Genomic DNA, 13,883 nt, shown 5'->3' on the forward strand with positions numbered 1-13,883 from the left:
CTTGGAGTTATGTATACTGGACCAAATAGACTAGATGTAGAATACCGATACCCTCAACCAACACTACCTTTAGTGTCTACTTGCGCTGCACATATGCTCGGATGCATTCCGGCCTGGAGCTTCACATCAGATATCACGCACAGTTCGTATCCAGGCCGTCCGATGGGCTGGGCTAAGCTGGGCCGCAAGGCCAAATCCGTCGTCCGTCGTGCCTGACTAACCTCTTTCAGCGCGCACTATTCGGCTTATTGCAGCGCCCAGGATGCTCGCCTATGCAGACTACATGGGTTGGCCGAATCAGCAGCGCCTTTGGGGGCAGCTTGTGCTTATATGCAGCACGACCGGGTACCTTTTTCTTTTTCTCTTCTTCTTTTCGAGGCAACTTTGAGCTTACTCTTCTTGCTTCACTTCTTCACCGTCGCTTGTTGCCCACCTAAGCTGGCGTTGAACCGGCTGCGCATATCGCCTTGCTGGGGGAATTCCTAGTATCGACTTACACGCTCGTGCTTGATTTGAGAGACCGTCCGGCGCTTACTAGGACTCGTTAAGCAAGTCGTCACGGGCTTCCACTGATATAAGGATCGGGAGGCTCTGGACCGTTCATTCCTATTCTCATATTGTACGGAATCTATCGTCTTTTGGGCTCTAGCCAGGTACCGACGCAAGGGCGGCGAGTCCACCTGGCATGTTTGCGTGTTTGTACGCACCCAAGTCTTCAAAAACACCAACATCTAGAGGTCATAAAAAGAGACCTGGACAGCAGCTGAATGATCTGGGAGAACGGGTACTCAAAGACCAACGACGTTAAGCCTCTCATATCGACGAGCTTGCTCTCGATTTTCGAGCATACTCCTAAATCACAGCTTCGGAGAACCTGCTACAGTACTTTACATTGCTTGTAGATCATAGGCAGCCGTCACATAAATTGCAATGGCGCGCTCAAGCCCAAGGATGTCCTGGTTCTCAAGTCTGCTCCTGACGCTCTTCATTGTGTCGCTTGTCAGCGCACAGGCACGGGCCGCCCTGCGCATCTACGACGCCTCGTCGACGTACCGGTACGCCGGGTGCTGGAACGAGACGACGGGGATCGCGGGGTCGTCCGGGGCACGCGCGCTGGCGGGCGGCATCTCGCAGGACTTCCCGCTCAACGGGCCCATGACGGTCGAGACGTGCCTGGACCTGTGCGCGCACGGCCAGGGGGCGCCGTACCGCCTCGCCGGCGTCGAGTACTCGCGCCAGTGCTGGTGCGCCAACCGCCTGTCCAGCCTCAGCGCCCGCCTGCCCGACGCCGCCTGCGACCTGCCCTGCGACGGCGACCGCACCCTGGCCTGCGGCGGCAGCCTCAAGCTGGGCCTGTACAACCTCACGGAGAGCGGCAAGAACGGTGCGGTTCGGGCCGGGGGTGTGGGCAGTGCCGCGGTAGCGATGGGGGTCGTGGTCGCTGGGGTCGTCATGATGGTTGGGCTGTGAGGTGTCTTGTACTCGTATGGTACAAAAGCGACGGGTGTTGGGCTGAGTTTCTAAAGTCATAAAGTATTCTACGTGTATTAGATTGGTTGAACGAGCATTCCATTGGCAAGTTTAAATGCCCAGTAGAGATATTAGTTAAGCTGACAATTTTGTTACAAGAGCAGTAATCCATCTGACTATCGATACTCTGGTGTAATTATTATCGCTCACACGTACCCGTATTGCGCAGCTAGGGCGTACGAGAAGTCTACAAATCTTGTCATTGGTAGCACTCGGCGAGAAATCCGCCCAATTCAAGTGTTTAGTCATGTCTCATTCACGGGCGTTAAGTTGAAAAAGGAGGCTAGATATCCAACTGTCCCAAGCCCCTTTGCTTGACAGCCTTTTGTACCTCGTTTTTGGTATCCTGTACAAACGCTTGCCAGATCCCCTTGCCGCGAGAGGTGGACTCGTCTCCCTCCACGAGGTAATCTAACCACTGGACAAGTTTCATTGCTTTATCCATGTCCCTCTCTTCCAAGATCACCTCGACCAAGTATTTTTGAAACATCTCCACGTCCCTCCTGTGAGGCCCATCAATCGCTGTCTCCTTGTGCCAAACGTTGAGCATATCCCTGATATCCGAGATGGATGTCAGGCCTGCGTTGGTAAATGCTACCTTGCTGGGCCGTGGTGCGAATTGAAGTTTCATCTGACCCCCGGCTTGAGCATCCTCTCCTTCAGGCTCACGATTACGTTTAAGGTTGATTTTCAGGTCGAGACCTGAGCGTTGAGCCTTTCTACGCCGGTGATCAGCTATAACTTCTCTTCGGACTTCTTCAGGCAATTCGGCAAGGAAGTCTGGATCCAACTCCTCTACATCGTTGGCAATCGCATCCTCTGACTGCTTTAAGGTTGTCTGGACAACTTTGTTCTGCGCGTCAGCGTGCCTTTCCCGAGCCTTTGAGAAAAGACCCGGTACACGCTTCTTTGTTGGTGTGGTCTTCTTCGAAGGCTGAATCATACGGTCCTTGCGTGGCGAATGCGGCAGTCGAAGCTGCGCAGTTGCTGGTCTGTACGAAGCAAGGATCTCAGCTTTCATGTCGTCTGGCAGTGCATTGAATACTTCTGGGTCGATATCTGGTGGAATCTCGTCTGCCAGAGCCGGACTTTGGGTTCTCGATCTTACAGCTGGTACATCTGCTTTGTAGCCACCGCCCAGGTTTCCTTGCGCGAGGAGCCTGCTTCGAATATCTGGAGGAAGCTCTGCAAGTACTGCAGGGTCTGGATTAGAGGGCATGACAAATTGAGTACCGCCAAGATTGAGCGGCGTATTAGCTTTGGCGTCATTTTCAAGGGATCGTGAGATGGCGAAGGCTGGGTGTGAAGTGTTTGATTTCGGCTTCCGAGGCGTTAAGGGATCATCGATAATGGGGTCTTGGGGATCGTGTCGACCTTGTGTTGGGCTTGGCCCCTCCGGAGCGTCGGCTTCTAGTATAGGATCCACGGCAGGTTTTTTGGCCGAACCTGGCGTACGAAAGGCGCCAAAGCTAAGTTTTTTCTGACTACTGTCCTGGCCTCCCAGTATTGTCTTGATAGGCTCCAGTTTCGTCAGCTGAACGCCGAGTCCACGGAGGTCGCCTGGACTGAATTTATGAGATCGCAAGATCGATACTGCCTCCTTGCCAATGACCTGGGCATCATTGGTAGCCACCCCAAACATCATGCTCTTGTTGAACGTATCACACATTCCATGACCAAGATGCTTGGCTGTGTCTAATGGCGCATCCAATGATCGTCGCATGATCTTCATGGTCAATTGTTTACCTTTGACCTGCTCATTGAGAAGTCTTCGTTCCAACTCTTTGCACAAGTTGAAAACAAACTCCTCGGCCTCCTCTTGGTTGATGAAGCGTATACCCCAATTAACCTCGGCTGAGACTGACTTTCGGATGGTTTGATCACCGACCTCAGTGCGATCAATACCACGAGCATACTCCCAGAGCCTTTCTCCCGTCTTCGGTCCAAGAGTATTGACAAGACGCTCTCTGGAAACTTCCCGGATGTCCTTCACATATTTGATCCCGATCTCTTCGAGCTTGCCCGTAAGACTATGAGCGACGCCAGGTAGATCGTTGACTTTCAATTCTCCAAGGAAGTCGAGTATGGCTTCGGGCTTCAACTGAAACTGCCCAGCTGGCTTCGCTTTTCGCAGAGCGACTTTAGCCAGTAAAATGTTGCCACCGAGACCGACCGATACCGCACAGCCAGTCTTGGCCTTGACTCTGGTTCGAAGATCAAGTGCCATTTGGTCCGCCTTCTCTTGCTCTCTCCAGATGCTGCCTTCGTCTACTCCGCTACCGCTGGAGCCGACGGCATTGAAAATAACATGGCTTACATCTACCAACGCCTCGTCGATACTGACGCTTTGTACAACTCCACCAACTTCTAGTATTGCCTCGTAAAATAGGCGGCTGGCTTCTTCGTAAGCCGGAAAGTCATACGGTAGTACCTTGAGATCAGGACACATCTCCTTCGCACGTTTCATCCACATGCCATTCTTGACTCCAAATTCTCTGGCGGGGTAATTACAGCTTGCGATTTCCGATCCCGAACCTGAGCCGTGTGCAACAACCGTGGGTTTCGTGATGTACTCGGGTGCGCTCTTCAACGAGACGGCACAGAAGAAGCTGTCGAAATCAACGTGAAACACGTAACGGCGTGTTCCAGGTTTTCTCTTAGGTGGTTTCGCGTGGGATCCTTTCTCGGCTGCGAGCTTCTGCATCCTGGACTTCAATTCAGCCTTCCAAGTCGATAGATGGTGTAGACGACTCTCTGCGTAGTATTGTTGAATGAAGCCCGGGTTTGCCGTTGACGATTTTCGTATCCGGGGATCCTGGAGCATGAAAGCATTATGCTCTTCAGAAGTCATCAATTCCAGTGGCTTATCTGGCGGTTTGGGTAAAGCATTCTCCTGTCCTAGAGGAGACGTGTCATGGCCCGATTGATTTTCTCCTACTGGCTCATTTATTTTCGCAGACGAGTCTGCGCCATCTCTCTGAGCCAATGAACCTGGCGCTTCATGTGCTATGGAATTGGAATCAGACAAGTTGACAGTCCTACTTGGCGTTGCGGGTGTACTTGACGACCTGTCCCCTTGATGTCTCCTGTCGATGGCTTCAGCAAAGCCTTTAAGTTGGCTAGTGTAGAAGCTGTTGTCGGTCTGCTCACGATACCGAAGTGGAGATTGGGTGTTGGATTGGGAGAATACTCTCCCCTCGTCAAATTTGAGGGTTTTCTGTCGTGGCGTTTCCTCGATAACTCTATACTCGGACCAAGGAAGTAGCTTGCCTGCCTGGATAGAATCTGTTACCCACGCCGGCTTGACGATTCTATACTTGTTGAATTCGACCATCTTCTTTGGCGGCAGGCTCGAAGCGATGATATGGGTAGCCATGGTCTTGGAATCCAGATACTGGAGGAAGCCGGCCCCATGTTCGACCAGACACCGATGTAGCACATGGAGCGGTGGCTGGGTATAGCCTGAGACGTGGGCTACGATGCCCTTGAAGATCTGCGGCTTGTCTTTTGAAGCAGCTCGTATCTCTGAGTCCAGATTCTGTAGCTTGATCTTCTTTCGACGAAAGTAATCCGGAAACCCGCCAAAGGCACTGGCCCCATACTCCTCTCCAGCCTCATCCGTGAAGGCATGGCCCTCAATGCGCTTCCGCACCTCGTTGGAATTTTTCTCTAATCGGCTTCCCATTTCGTCGGAATTTGTTTCGCAGCGGCCTCGGGGCACAGTACAGCCTCACTCGCGGGTGCCGTGGGTGCTGTCATGCTGCGAAGAGGACACAAGACGATCCCAGCGCAGCGCAGCTTCACAGGGCGTTCTGGGCTCGGCAGCCCAAATCATCAAATCACAAGCCAAGACGTCCAACGTGTTGGCCAGAGGGAAAACGGCTTTGAGAGTGAGCTGGTTGCATGTGATAGTCTTCGGACGTTGAATGTACGGGAACACGCGGCGCGGCGGACATGGTGGGGCCGGACGCGGTTGCCTTCCACACGTCATCCCGTGACCTCCATTAGATTTGCCCCACTGACAGCGCCACAGCACCACAGCACCACAGCACCGTACCTAGGCCTGCTAGGTAGGTTCGGCCGCTGGCGGTCCACTAACTCAGCCTGACTGATGACTTCGAACAGCCTTGTAGCGAGGCTGCACCATCCTGCGTGATCTCTGCCGCGCACCCTCATCGTCGTCCGCATCCTCGGCACGGCCAGCACCAGCACCTCCACCTCCCAAGTGCCTCGCAAGTGCCTCGCAGACATGAACAACGATCAGTTTCGCCGTCTTATCGAGAGAGATGGGCCCGCAAAGTCTCCAGCGAGCAATGGCGCATCGCCAACTCCGCCACGCGCACTCGCCCTAGGATCTAAACAGAGATCGAGCATTCCTATGACGCCGTAAGGACATTCCCTGATCACTGCGATCTCACCTTACTGACCAATGTTGCAGTCGCTCCGTCGCCTTTAGCAGGTCCGATTTCCAGCGGCAGCTGGCCGAGCAGGGCCGAGGACAACGGCCACAGAAGAAACTCAAGGCATCGGCACCGAAAGGGAGCAAGCTTGCCCATGGCTACACCGACCGAACAAAAACGAGAGAGGACGAAGAAAAGGATGAACGCGCAGCGAAGCTTAAAAACCTAGAAGAGTCTCTTAGGAAGGAAGAGATAGATCAAGCAACATACGACACGCTGCGGGCGGAAATAGCCGGTGGAGATCTCGAGAGCACACATCTCGTCAAAGGCCTGGACTTTAAGCTGCTTGAGCGAATACGGAAGGGCGAAGATGTGTACGGCAATAAGAAACAAGACGCCGACGACGGTAATGACGATGACGATGACGATGACGAGCCCAAGCCCGAGGAAGTGGATGACGCATTTGACGAATTGGAAGAAGCCAAACTGGAGGCTGTTTCGAGAGAGGCAACAAGCAAGAAAGGGCAGATCGCCGCGGTGACTGCACTGAAACCAGGCCAAAAGCGGTCCAGGGCTATGGTGCTCGCAGAACTGAAGGCGGCCAGAGAGGCGGCCAAGGCCAAAGAACAATCGAGTCTTGGATCGAAATTCAAGAAGATAGGCGACAAGACGCCCGGCTCCCGAATAGAACGAGACAGCAAAGGGAGAGAGGTACTTATCATAGTCGATGAGGATGGGCACGAAAAGCGCAAAGTGCGTAAACTTCAGCCCGAGACCCACCAAGATGTGGAAGAGACGAGCTCGCGTGACCTGATGATGCCAGATAAAGACGCCAAACCTTTAGGCATGGAGGTGCCGGACATCTACAAGACCAAAAACGAAGAAGTAGAAGATGAAGATGATGACATCTTTGGTGATGTCGGGGATGATTATGACCCACTAGCAGGACTTGGGGAAGACTCTGATGATGATGAAGACGAAGATGCAGAAAAGCCAGCAAAGTCCGCAGAAGAGACAAGACAGTCCCAAGATCGAGACGCGATGCCACCGCCGCCAAAACCGGCTTCTACGACAGAGGCGAGGAATTGGTTCAAAGACTCGAAAACTGCCTTGGCTTCTTCTCAAACATTACAGGCGCCATCACTGTCGGACCCAGCAATTCTCGCAGCTCTCAAGAAAGCAGCGTCTATTAATGCCAGATCTTCCGAGGAAGAGGATGAGGAGGCGAAAGCGAAGGCAGAACGTCGGAGACGAATGCTACAGAATGACGATCGCGACGCCGAGGACATGGACATGGGCTTTGGCACCAGCAGGTTTGAGGATGAGGCTGACTTTGACGACAAGCAACCGAAGCTCTCCAAGTGGGGGAACGGTGCTGACGATGATGGTGACGATGGAAAGGGCGGTGATGGTAAACCGAAGCGGAAGAGGGGTGGGAAGAAGCGAAAGGGAGATGTGAATAATGCCGAGGACGTGATGCGCGTTCTTGAGCAGCGGAAAACTACGAAATAGGGGTAGTCGATATTATTGAGCGTCAGCACCTGGCGGCGCTGATTCAATCACCAATAAGTCAACTTACCATTCTATCCCGAATGTGCCCATTAGCCCGATTGACGTATGAAATGTCTGCTGGCTATGTAATCTCTCGTGATATCCGCGAACAGGGAAGTCCACAGGCGCCCCTATAGTTTCAAAACGCGCTGCTTCCCTCTCCTTTGTTTCCGTGCTCCGGCGGCCATCGGCGTGGGTCCACTACTGGATGCACCCGACGGAGACCGGTTGTGGCTGAGGTGTGCGTCACAAACTTACCGACGTCCCCCGATTCCTCAAAGGGTACACCTATAAATCGCAAACAGCCAACTCTGAGCCTTTAAGGAATACGCACACGTTGAGGAGAAGGCTATAGAACTTGATCATAGTTTTGCACAGTTGACCTAGCGGCGCTTCAATATGTCGGCACCCGTCCCGGTCTGGCTGGACTGTGATCCAGGACACGATGTAAGTATCAACACAATACGACAGTGGCATCCCTCCATGCCTCACAGAAGGCTTCGCAGTATTCAGTATGTCGGACCACAATTAGTGTGCGTAGACTTACCGCTGAGACATGTACCCCTACCCCGAGCTAGAGACCGCTTTTTAACCGCTATCGCAGGATACCTTTGCAATCTTGATGGCCGCCTACCATCCCGGGATCCGTTTGCTGAATATCAGCACTGTGCATGGCAATGCGTCTCTAGACAAGACGACAAACAATGCACTGTCTATCCTCACAGCCATTAGCAAGCACAAGGACGTCACCGTCTACCCTGGACACGCCCATGCGCTCCAGAGAGCCCCCATCCATGCGCCCACGGAGATCCACGGAGAGTCCGGGTTGGACGGCACCGACCTGCTGCCAAAGCCCCAATCGGCCGCTGACCGGTCTGTGAGTGCAGTGGACGCCATGGCCAAAGCCCTGCAGGCGACGGAGCCCGGCACGGCATGGCTTGTCGCAACCGGCGGGCTGACCAACGTCGGGGACCTCTTCATCAAGTACCCGGAGTTGGCGTCGCACATCAAGGGGTTCAGCATCATGGGCGGGGCCATTGGCGAGGGCTTTACGCCCGCCGTGCTGGGCAAGGTGGACGGCGTCGAGCGCATCGGCAACTACACCCCCTGGGCCGAGTTCAATGTCCTGATCGACCCCGAGGCGGCGGCCTCCCTTTTCGAGAACCCCGTGCTGGCGGCCAAGACCACACTGATCCCGCTCGACCTGACGCACCTGGTGCTGGCCACTCCTGAGGTTCAGGAGACGATCCTGTATGGTCCAAACGGTGGCGAGAAGACAGGCAGGGGAAAGACGGACCTGCGGCAAATGCTGGTGGAATTGTTGATGTTCTTTGCTGGCACCTACCGGTAAGTCCAACTATCATTTTAGAAACGGCTTTTTCGGTGTGCTGATACAGATCAGGGATGCTTTCGGCATTGTGGAGGGACCTCCTCTGCACGACCCCTTGGCCGTTGCCGCAGCCCTGACGGGAACTCAGTATGAGATCCCATTCTACGACTTTGACCCGAAGGCTGCTGCGGGCGATCGCCGGCCGGAGCGCTTCGAAGTAAAGGTCATTACTGAGGGCTCGCTTGACGACGCGCTGCACAGGGGAGCCCAGACGGGGCGCACCGTAGCGAAGCTGCTCGAGCCTGGACAGCCCGGTGTCCGGATCCCGAGAGGCTTGGATATTGCGCTGTTCTGGAAAGTCATTGAAGAATGCACCCAGAGAGCGGACGAGGCAAACTCCAAGTTTGCTGCGAATGCCTAGATTTATACTGGATGCGGCAGGCTGTCGCAACGGGGAAAACATTTTCTGGGATTGAAAAGTGTCATAGAGATATATTGTAGACAAAAGACTCCAGATCCTTCGTCAGGGCTGTATTCATGGGCAGCTTGAGTGTTATATTGCGACGAACTTCTCTTGGCCTTATATAACCCCCAGAAGTAGTATTTGCGCTAATCTCGATTAGAGGCCTGGAAGAGACAGACCTCATCTTGCAAATGCGATTCACAAGATTATGAAAATCTAACTATGTACTGAAGGTCACCGTGATGGGTGTGGATACTCTGCCGACTCCCGCATTGCTTCTTTGCTGCTTGAAATGCCTGGCATTTTTCATTGGCGATGGCAATCGTTGCTAGTCACATGTATACGGCTATGTTCTTGCTGAAGAAATTCCAATATTCTTTGTTCATTGGATGTGGCTACGTGACATCGCTGCGGGGGGCTGGGCACTTCTGAAACAATTGGCGCTGCCTTGCTTTTTTGGGGGCCGAATTTTGCGGCACAGCACCCGTCCCGTGGCTGCACAGCCAAGCTATGGAATCCTCGTGCTATTATTAGGCCACTTTTCCCCGTACTACCTTACCTTAAACTCGACTATAGAACTTATCGTCTGAAGCACACCCGCGGAGACTCGACCGAGCATCTCCACATTTGCACATTCAGATGAGTCCATTGGCCTGTTCTCAGAGTTCGAAGACGGGCAACACCGTAGAGGCAGCGAAATCAAGATGCCGCCGGCGCCAGGAGGCAATTCACACGCCTTGCCGAGCTCGCGCTCCCGCAGCGCCTTCGAGCCGCTGAGAGAAGCGCAAGATGGGGAGCCCGTAATGGGCTACAGCGCAGTGCCCGTTGATGGTGATTGGCGTGATCCATACGACATATACGATCAACCGGTAGACAATGACGATTCTTCTGAAACCTCGTCGCGCTTGCGAAGTGGCCACGGAAAGGCTCATGAAGTCTTACCGACAAATGTGCAAGAAGTGTCTAGCCCTGCAAACTGGCAATCATCATGGCGGCCGTTCTATCTTCAGCGGGTGGTTCTTCTTGGCTTCCTGGTTGTGATGGCCATCATGGTAATAGCGCTTGAGGTCATGTTCTCATTATCGGTCAGGAGACAAGGCCTTGTTCCAGCTCAATCGAACTTGCGCTACCTGTGGACGTACGGCCCTACGACAGTCATTGTTATACTAGGGGCGTTCTGGGGACGCGTCGAATACGAAACACAGTTGACAGCACCATGGCTGAGAATGGAGAAAGACGGCAAGACCAGCGACGCTCTGCTACTCGACTATATCAACATGTTCTCTCTATCTGTGCCATTTCGGGCCATAAAGAAACGAGACTTCAAGGTAGCTGCTGCGTCAACAATATCATTTCTACTGGTCGTGGAAGCCGTTATATCGACAGCACTCTTCACGCTTTCTCCGACTCAGTTTCCGGGCACCTCGGTGCCAGTTTTTATGAACACGCAATTCGACGACGACCCGGCTAAACTTCAGAATCCTTCCGAGCTTCCCTTCTTCGGAATTTTGGGGCTGACGCTCGACAATATGTCGTATCCCGAAGGATGTTCGGAGGTCTACGCCTACCAGACTTTCAACTCCACCGAGCCGAGCGCCCTCGACATCACTGCAGTGGTCGACGGCCTGTCTTTGGAGCTCGACTGTCAAGAGTCGGACTCAGCGCTCGCTGGCATCGAGTACGGCCGACTTTTCCAGGAATCGAGCTTCAAGATGTGGGAAGTGGATTGGTCAAAGATGCAAATCAACCATGATGGTTGCCGCGCGAATCTCAGCCTAGACACGTCGATGTTAATACCCTCAATGGATCCTAGCAAGGCAGAAGGCACCACGGGCTCACGACACATCATGTGGCTAGGGTCGCTCCGTGGCTTTGGAACAGGCCAATGTGGATCTACCGATCCAGATTCCAACCGTCTGCTACTCATGTCCGCGAAGCTCGACTACATGTACTACAATGTGACGAACACAACATGGGCTGGCAATGCTGGTAACGATGTCCATATGAAGACCCTGAACATCAGCTCCACTTCTCTATTCTGCGCTCCTCGATTCAACATGGTCTCACTAGCCGTGACGAAGAATTCCACGGGAATCCAAGACATCTCGATGCCACTGAATACATCCTCCAAATCCATTTCGAACGTCCATCCGTGGGTCGTTGTCCAAGATCATCTCAAGACCGTCCCTCGCGGCATATTCAGCGCCACCCCGCCAGTGATGGTTGGCAATACAAAGGTTTTTGGAAACGATTATTTTGATGCGGTCATGAGAACATGCGGAGATGACTGTAACGGAGAGTCAGCTCTCCTAGATGGTGCGTTGTTGCAGCGTTATTTGGTCAAGCACTATCAGCAGTATGCAGCGTTTTTGTTTCACCAATCTTTCAAGAGCCCGGCGGAAATCACCGCCAGTGGGACGGCTACCACGGTCACAAATCGTCTGAAGGTCCAGTCTCTTGCGTGCCATCTGATGGTTGGTTTATTTGTTCTGATCATGGCGATTCTTGTTGGATTCATCATTTCCATGCCGACCAACATTTTCTTTCCCTTAGAGCCTGGGTCAATCATCAGTTATGTCATTGTTTCTGCACTTGCCTTGATAGGAACTCCTCCAAGCCATGTAGGAGGAGCGAGCAAAGAAGGAATGGCGAAGGAAATTCGTTCATGGCTAGGGGAGCCGGAGAAACAAGGTGCCGGATTCTTCGAAAAAAGGGAAGAGCAGCTTACAACCACGGGACACCTTATAAGTGGGACACCAAAGTTTCGCTTTCCTACGGCACTTCGCCCTTATACTCGTGGTCCAGTCTACTTGTTCATGCTGGGATGTGTGGCGACGCTCGAGGCTACGCTTCATCTGTCATGGAAGAATCAAGGTTTAGGATATGTCCCAGATGAAACATATCTCCACTACGCGTGGACAACTCTTCCGGCTGTGGTTCTCAGCATTTTGGGGCTGTTCATGTCCTCAGTCGACATCCAGTCTAGGATCCTAGTTCCCTATCACGCCTTGTCACGTGGCGCGTGGTTCGACTATCTTAACCTGGACCTTCTACGCCCTTTACTTCCAATGGCTTTGGTTCAGGAATTTCGAATCAAGAATTTTGCTGCATTCATGGGGACTATAGCTGCGCTGATCGCATCAAAGTTCACGATCGGCTCAGCGTCGCTGTTCCACGCCGAGGTATTTGCAGCTTCGGGCTCAGCAACTCTACGATCAACCAGCACCATTGTAGTGGATCATTTGTACAACCTGGATGGTGTCATCTCCACAAGTAACTTGTATACTACCGCCTTGGTCCTAGGCAGCAATCTGTCTTACACGCCATTAATCTACGAAGACCTCCTGATTCCTTCGTTGACATTGGATAAAGACCTGGCGATTACTTCAGTTCCATCACAGAACCTGTCATCTCTGATCGTCCAAGCTACTGTTCCTGCACTGAGACCTGGAATGAACTGTTCTCTCTATCCGACGTCGTCCATATCGACTGGAGAGTTCCGGAACCGGCAAATTAACCAAATATCAGTTGCCACATACGAAGGCATCTCTGTCAATATCACGGGACAACAATGCTCGTGGCAATTCGCGAGTGGCAACTGGCAGGCATATACGAACAACACAGCAACGTTTGCCAAAAACTTGACAAGCGAGTTCTACTTTGGCTCGGGAACCTTTAACGACGGCGTTGCTGTCGTTCCGTGCAGTGACGATGTCCTGTACATATGGGGGCAGTATCCGGGCCCGGGAGTCTCATCGCCTGTCTCTATCTCGGCCATGGGATGTAATAGAACAGCCGAGAGTGTGGATGTTGAGGTTACATATGTTGGCGCCGACCTCCAACTTGATCCTGCGAACCCGCCTCGCCCCCTCGAGGCAACGGCAAAGATGATCCCTGGCCGGTTCAACATTTCGGATGGTGGAGATGACATCTTCGGCGTATATTACGGCAACCTTGCATCACTGACCCCCCCGAACGACACGCTCTTTGATGAGTTCTTTGGCCAGCTTGTCACGTCTCGCTACGCTATTCCACTGACCTCGCTCAAGGATGCATCACAGGCTGAGGCTGTCAAAGATGCGATCATGTTCCAGCATGGTGTCTATGCGGCACAGTACATTGATATGCGGCACCGTGTCGCCCTCAACTCATCTCTCACCGTGTTCCCTGCCTTGTCATCTGCCGCGGCTGGCAGCGACACCGGCGTGTACAATGCCACGATCACCAATCCCTGGGGCAGCTCGCGGATCGTGCAAGACGAAGTGGGCACACGGATCCTGGAGGTACTCCTACTCATCGCCTTGGTCTTGTCAGCCTTGAGCTGGGCTCTGGGCCCTTGGAAGCCAGTCCTGCCTCGGAGTCCGACAAACATCGCGAGCGTGCTGGCGCTGCTCTCTGGCGGCGACCTCCTGGAACACTTGCACGGCCAGGACAGTATGAAGGAATGGCACAACCTCGAAGAACTACGTGCAGTCTTGGGCGACGAGAGTCGATTCTGGGTAGGGATGGGCCCGCCTAAATCCGATGGCGAGAAGAGATTTGGGATATGGCTGACCTGAAATTCTTGGGTCCCAAGACATTACGAGGCTCATAGCCTCGATGATTGAAT

General features: G+C 53.2%; 5 protein-coding genes across 5 annotated transcripts; 4 read left to right on the plus strand and 1 right to left on the minus strand.

Annotated features, from left to right (window-relative positions):
- Nucleotides 1-951: 951 nt before the first annotated feature.
- Nucleotides 952-1,470, plus strand: JN550_009356 (uncharacterized protein; the record flags this gene model as incomplete). Its single annotated transcript, XM_049321420.1, has 1 exon — nucleotides 952-1,470. One exon carries the CDS (start codon nucleotides 952-954, stop codon nucleotides 1,468-1,470), a length of 519 nt encoding a protein of 172 aa, XP_049168713.1.
- Nucleotides 1,471-1,813: 343 nt separating this feature from the next.
- Nucleotides 1,814-5,215, minus strand: JN550_009357 (uncharacterized protein; the record flags this gene model as incomplete). The annotated part of the gene is made up of 1 exon (XM_049321421.1): nucleotides 1,814-5,215. One exon carries the CDS (start codon nucleotides 5,213-5,215, stop codon nucleotides 1,814-1,816), a length of 3,402 nt encoding a protein of 1,133 aa, XP_049168714.1.
- A 564-nt stretch (nucleotides 5,216-5,779) lies between these two features.
- JN550_009358 (uncharacterized protein) lies at nucleotides 5,780-7,442 on the plus strand (the record flags this gene model as incomplete). Its single annotated transcript, XM_049321422.1, has 2 exons — nucleotides 5,780-5,916; nucleotides 5,969-7,442. 2 exons carry the CDS (start codon nucleotides 5,780-5,782, stop codon nucleotides 7,440-7,442), a joined length of 1,611 nt encoding a protein of 536 aa, XP_049168715.1.
- A 438-nt stretch (nucleotides 7,443-7,880) lies between these two features.
- On the plus strand, nucleotides 7,881-9,232 carry JN550_009359 (uncharacterized protein; the record flags this gene model as incomplete). Its single annotated transcript, XM_049321423.1, has 3 exons — nucleotides 7,881-7,928; nucleotides 8,086-8,828; nucleotides 8,884-9,232. 3 exons carry the CDS (start codon nucleotides 7,881-7,883, stop codon nucleotides 9,230-9,232), a joined length of 1,140 nt encoding a protein of 379 aa, XP_049168716.1.
- Nucleotides 9,233-9,978: 746 nt separating this feature from the next.
- JN550_009360 (uncharacterized protein) lies at nucleotides 9,979-13,833 on the plus strand (the record flags this gene model as incomplete). Its single annotated transcript, XM_049321424.1, has 1 exon — nucleotides 9,979-13,833. The coding sequence occupies one exon, from the start codon at nucleotides 9,979-9,981 to the stop codon at nucleotides 13,831-13,833; it is 3,855 nt and encodes a 1,284-aa protein (XP_049168717.1).
- Nucleotides 13,834-13,883: the final 50 nt, after the last annotated feature.

The sequence above is a fragment of the Neoarthrinium moseri genome, assembly GCF_022829205.1.
Source record: "Neoarthrinium moseri strain CBS 164.80 chromosome Unknown scaffold42_Wmoseri_CBS_16480, whole genome shotgun sequence".
Lineage (NCBI taxonomy): Eukaryota > Fungi > Ascomycota > Sordariomycetes > Amphisphaeriales > Apiosporaceae > Neoarthrinium > Neoarthrinium moseri.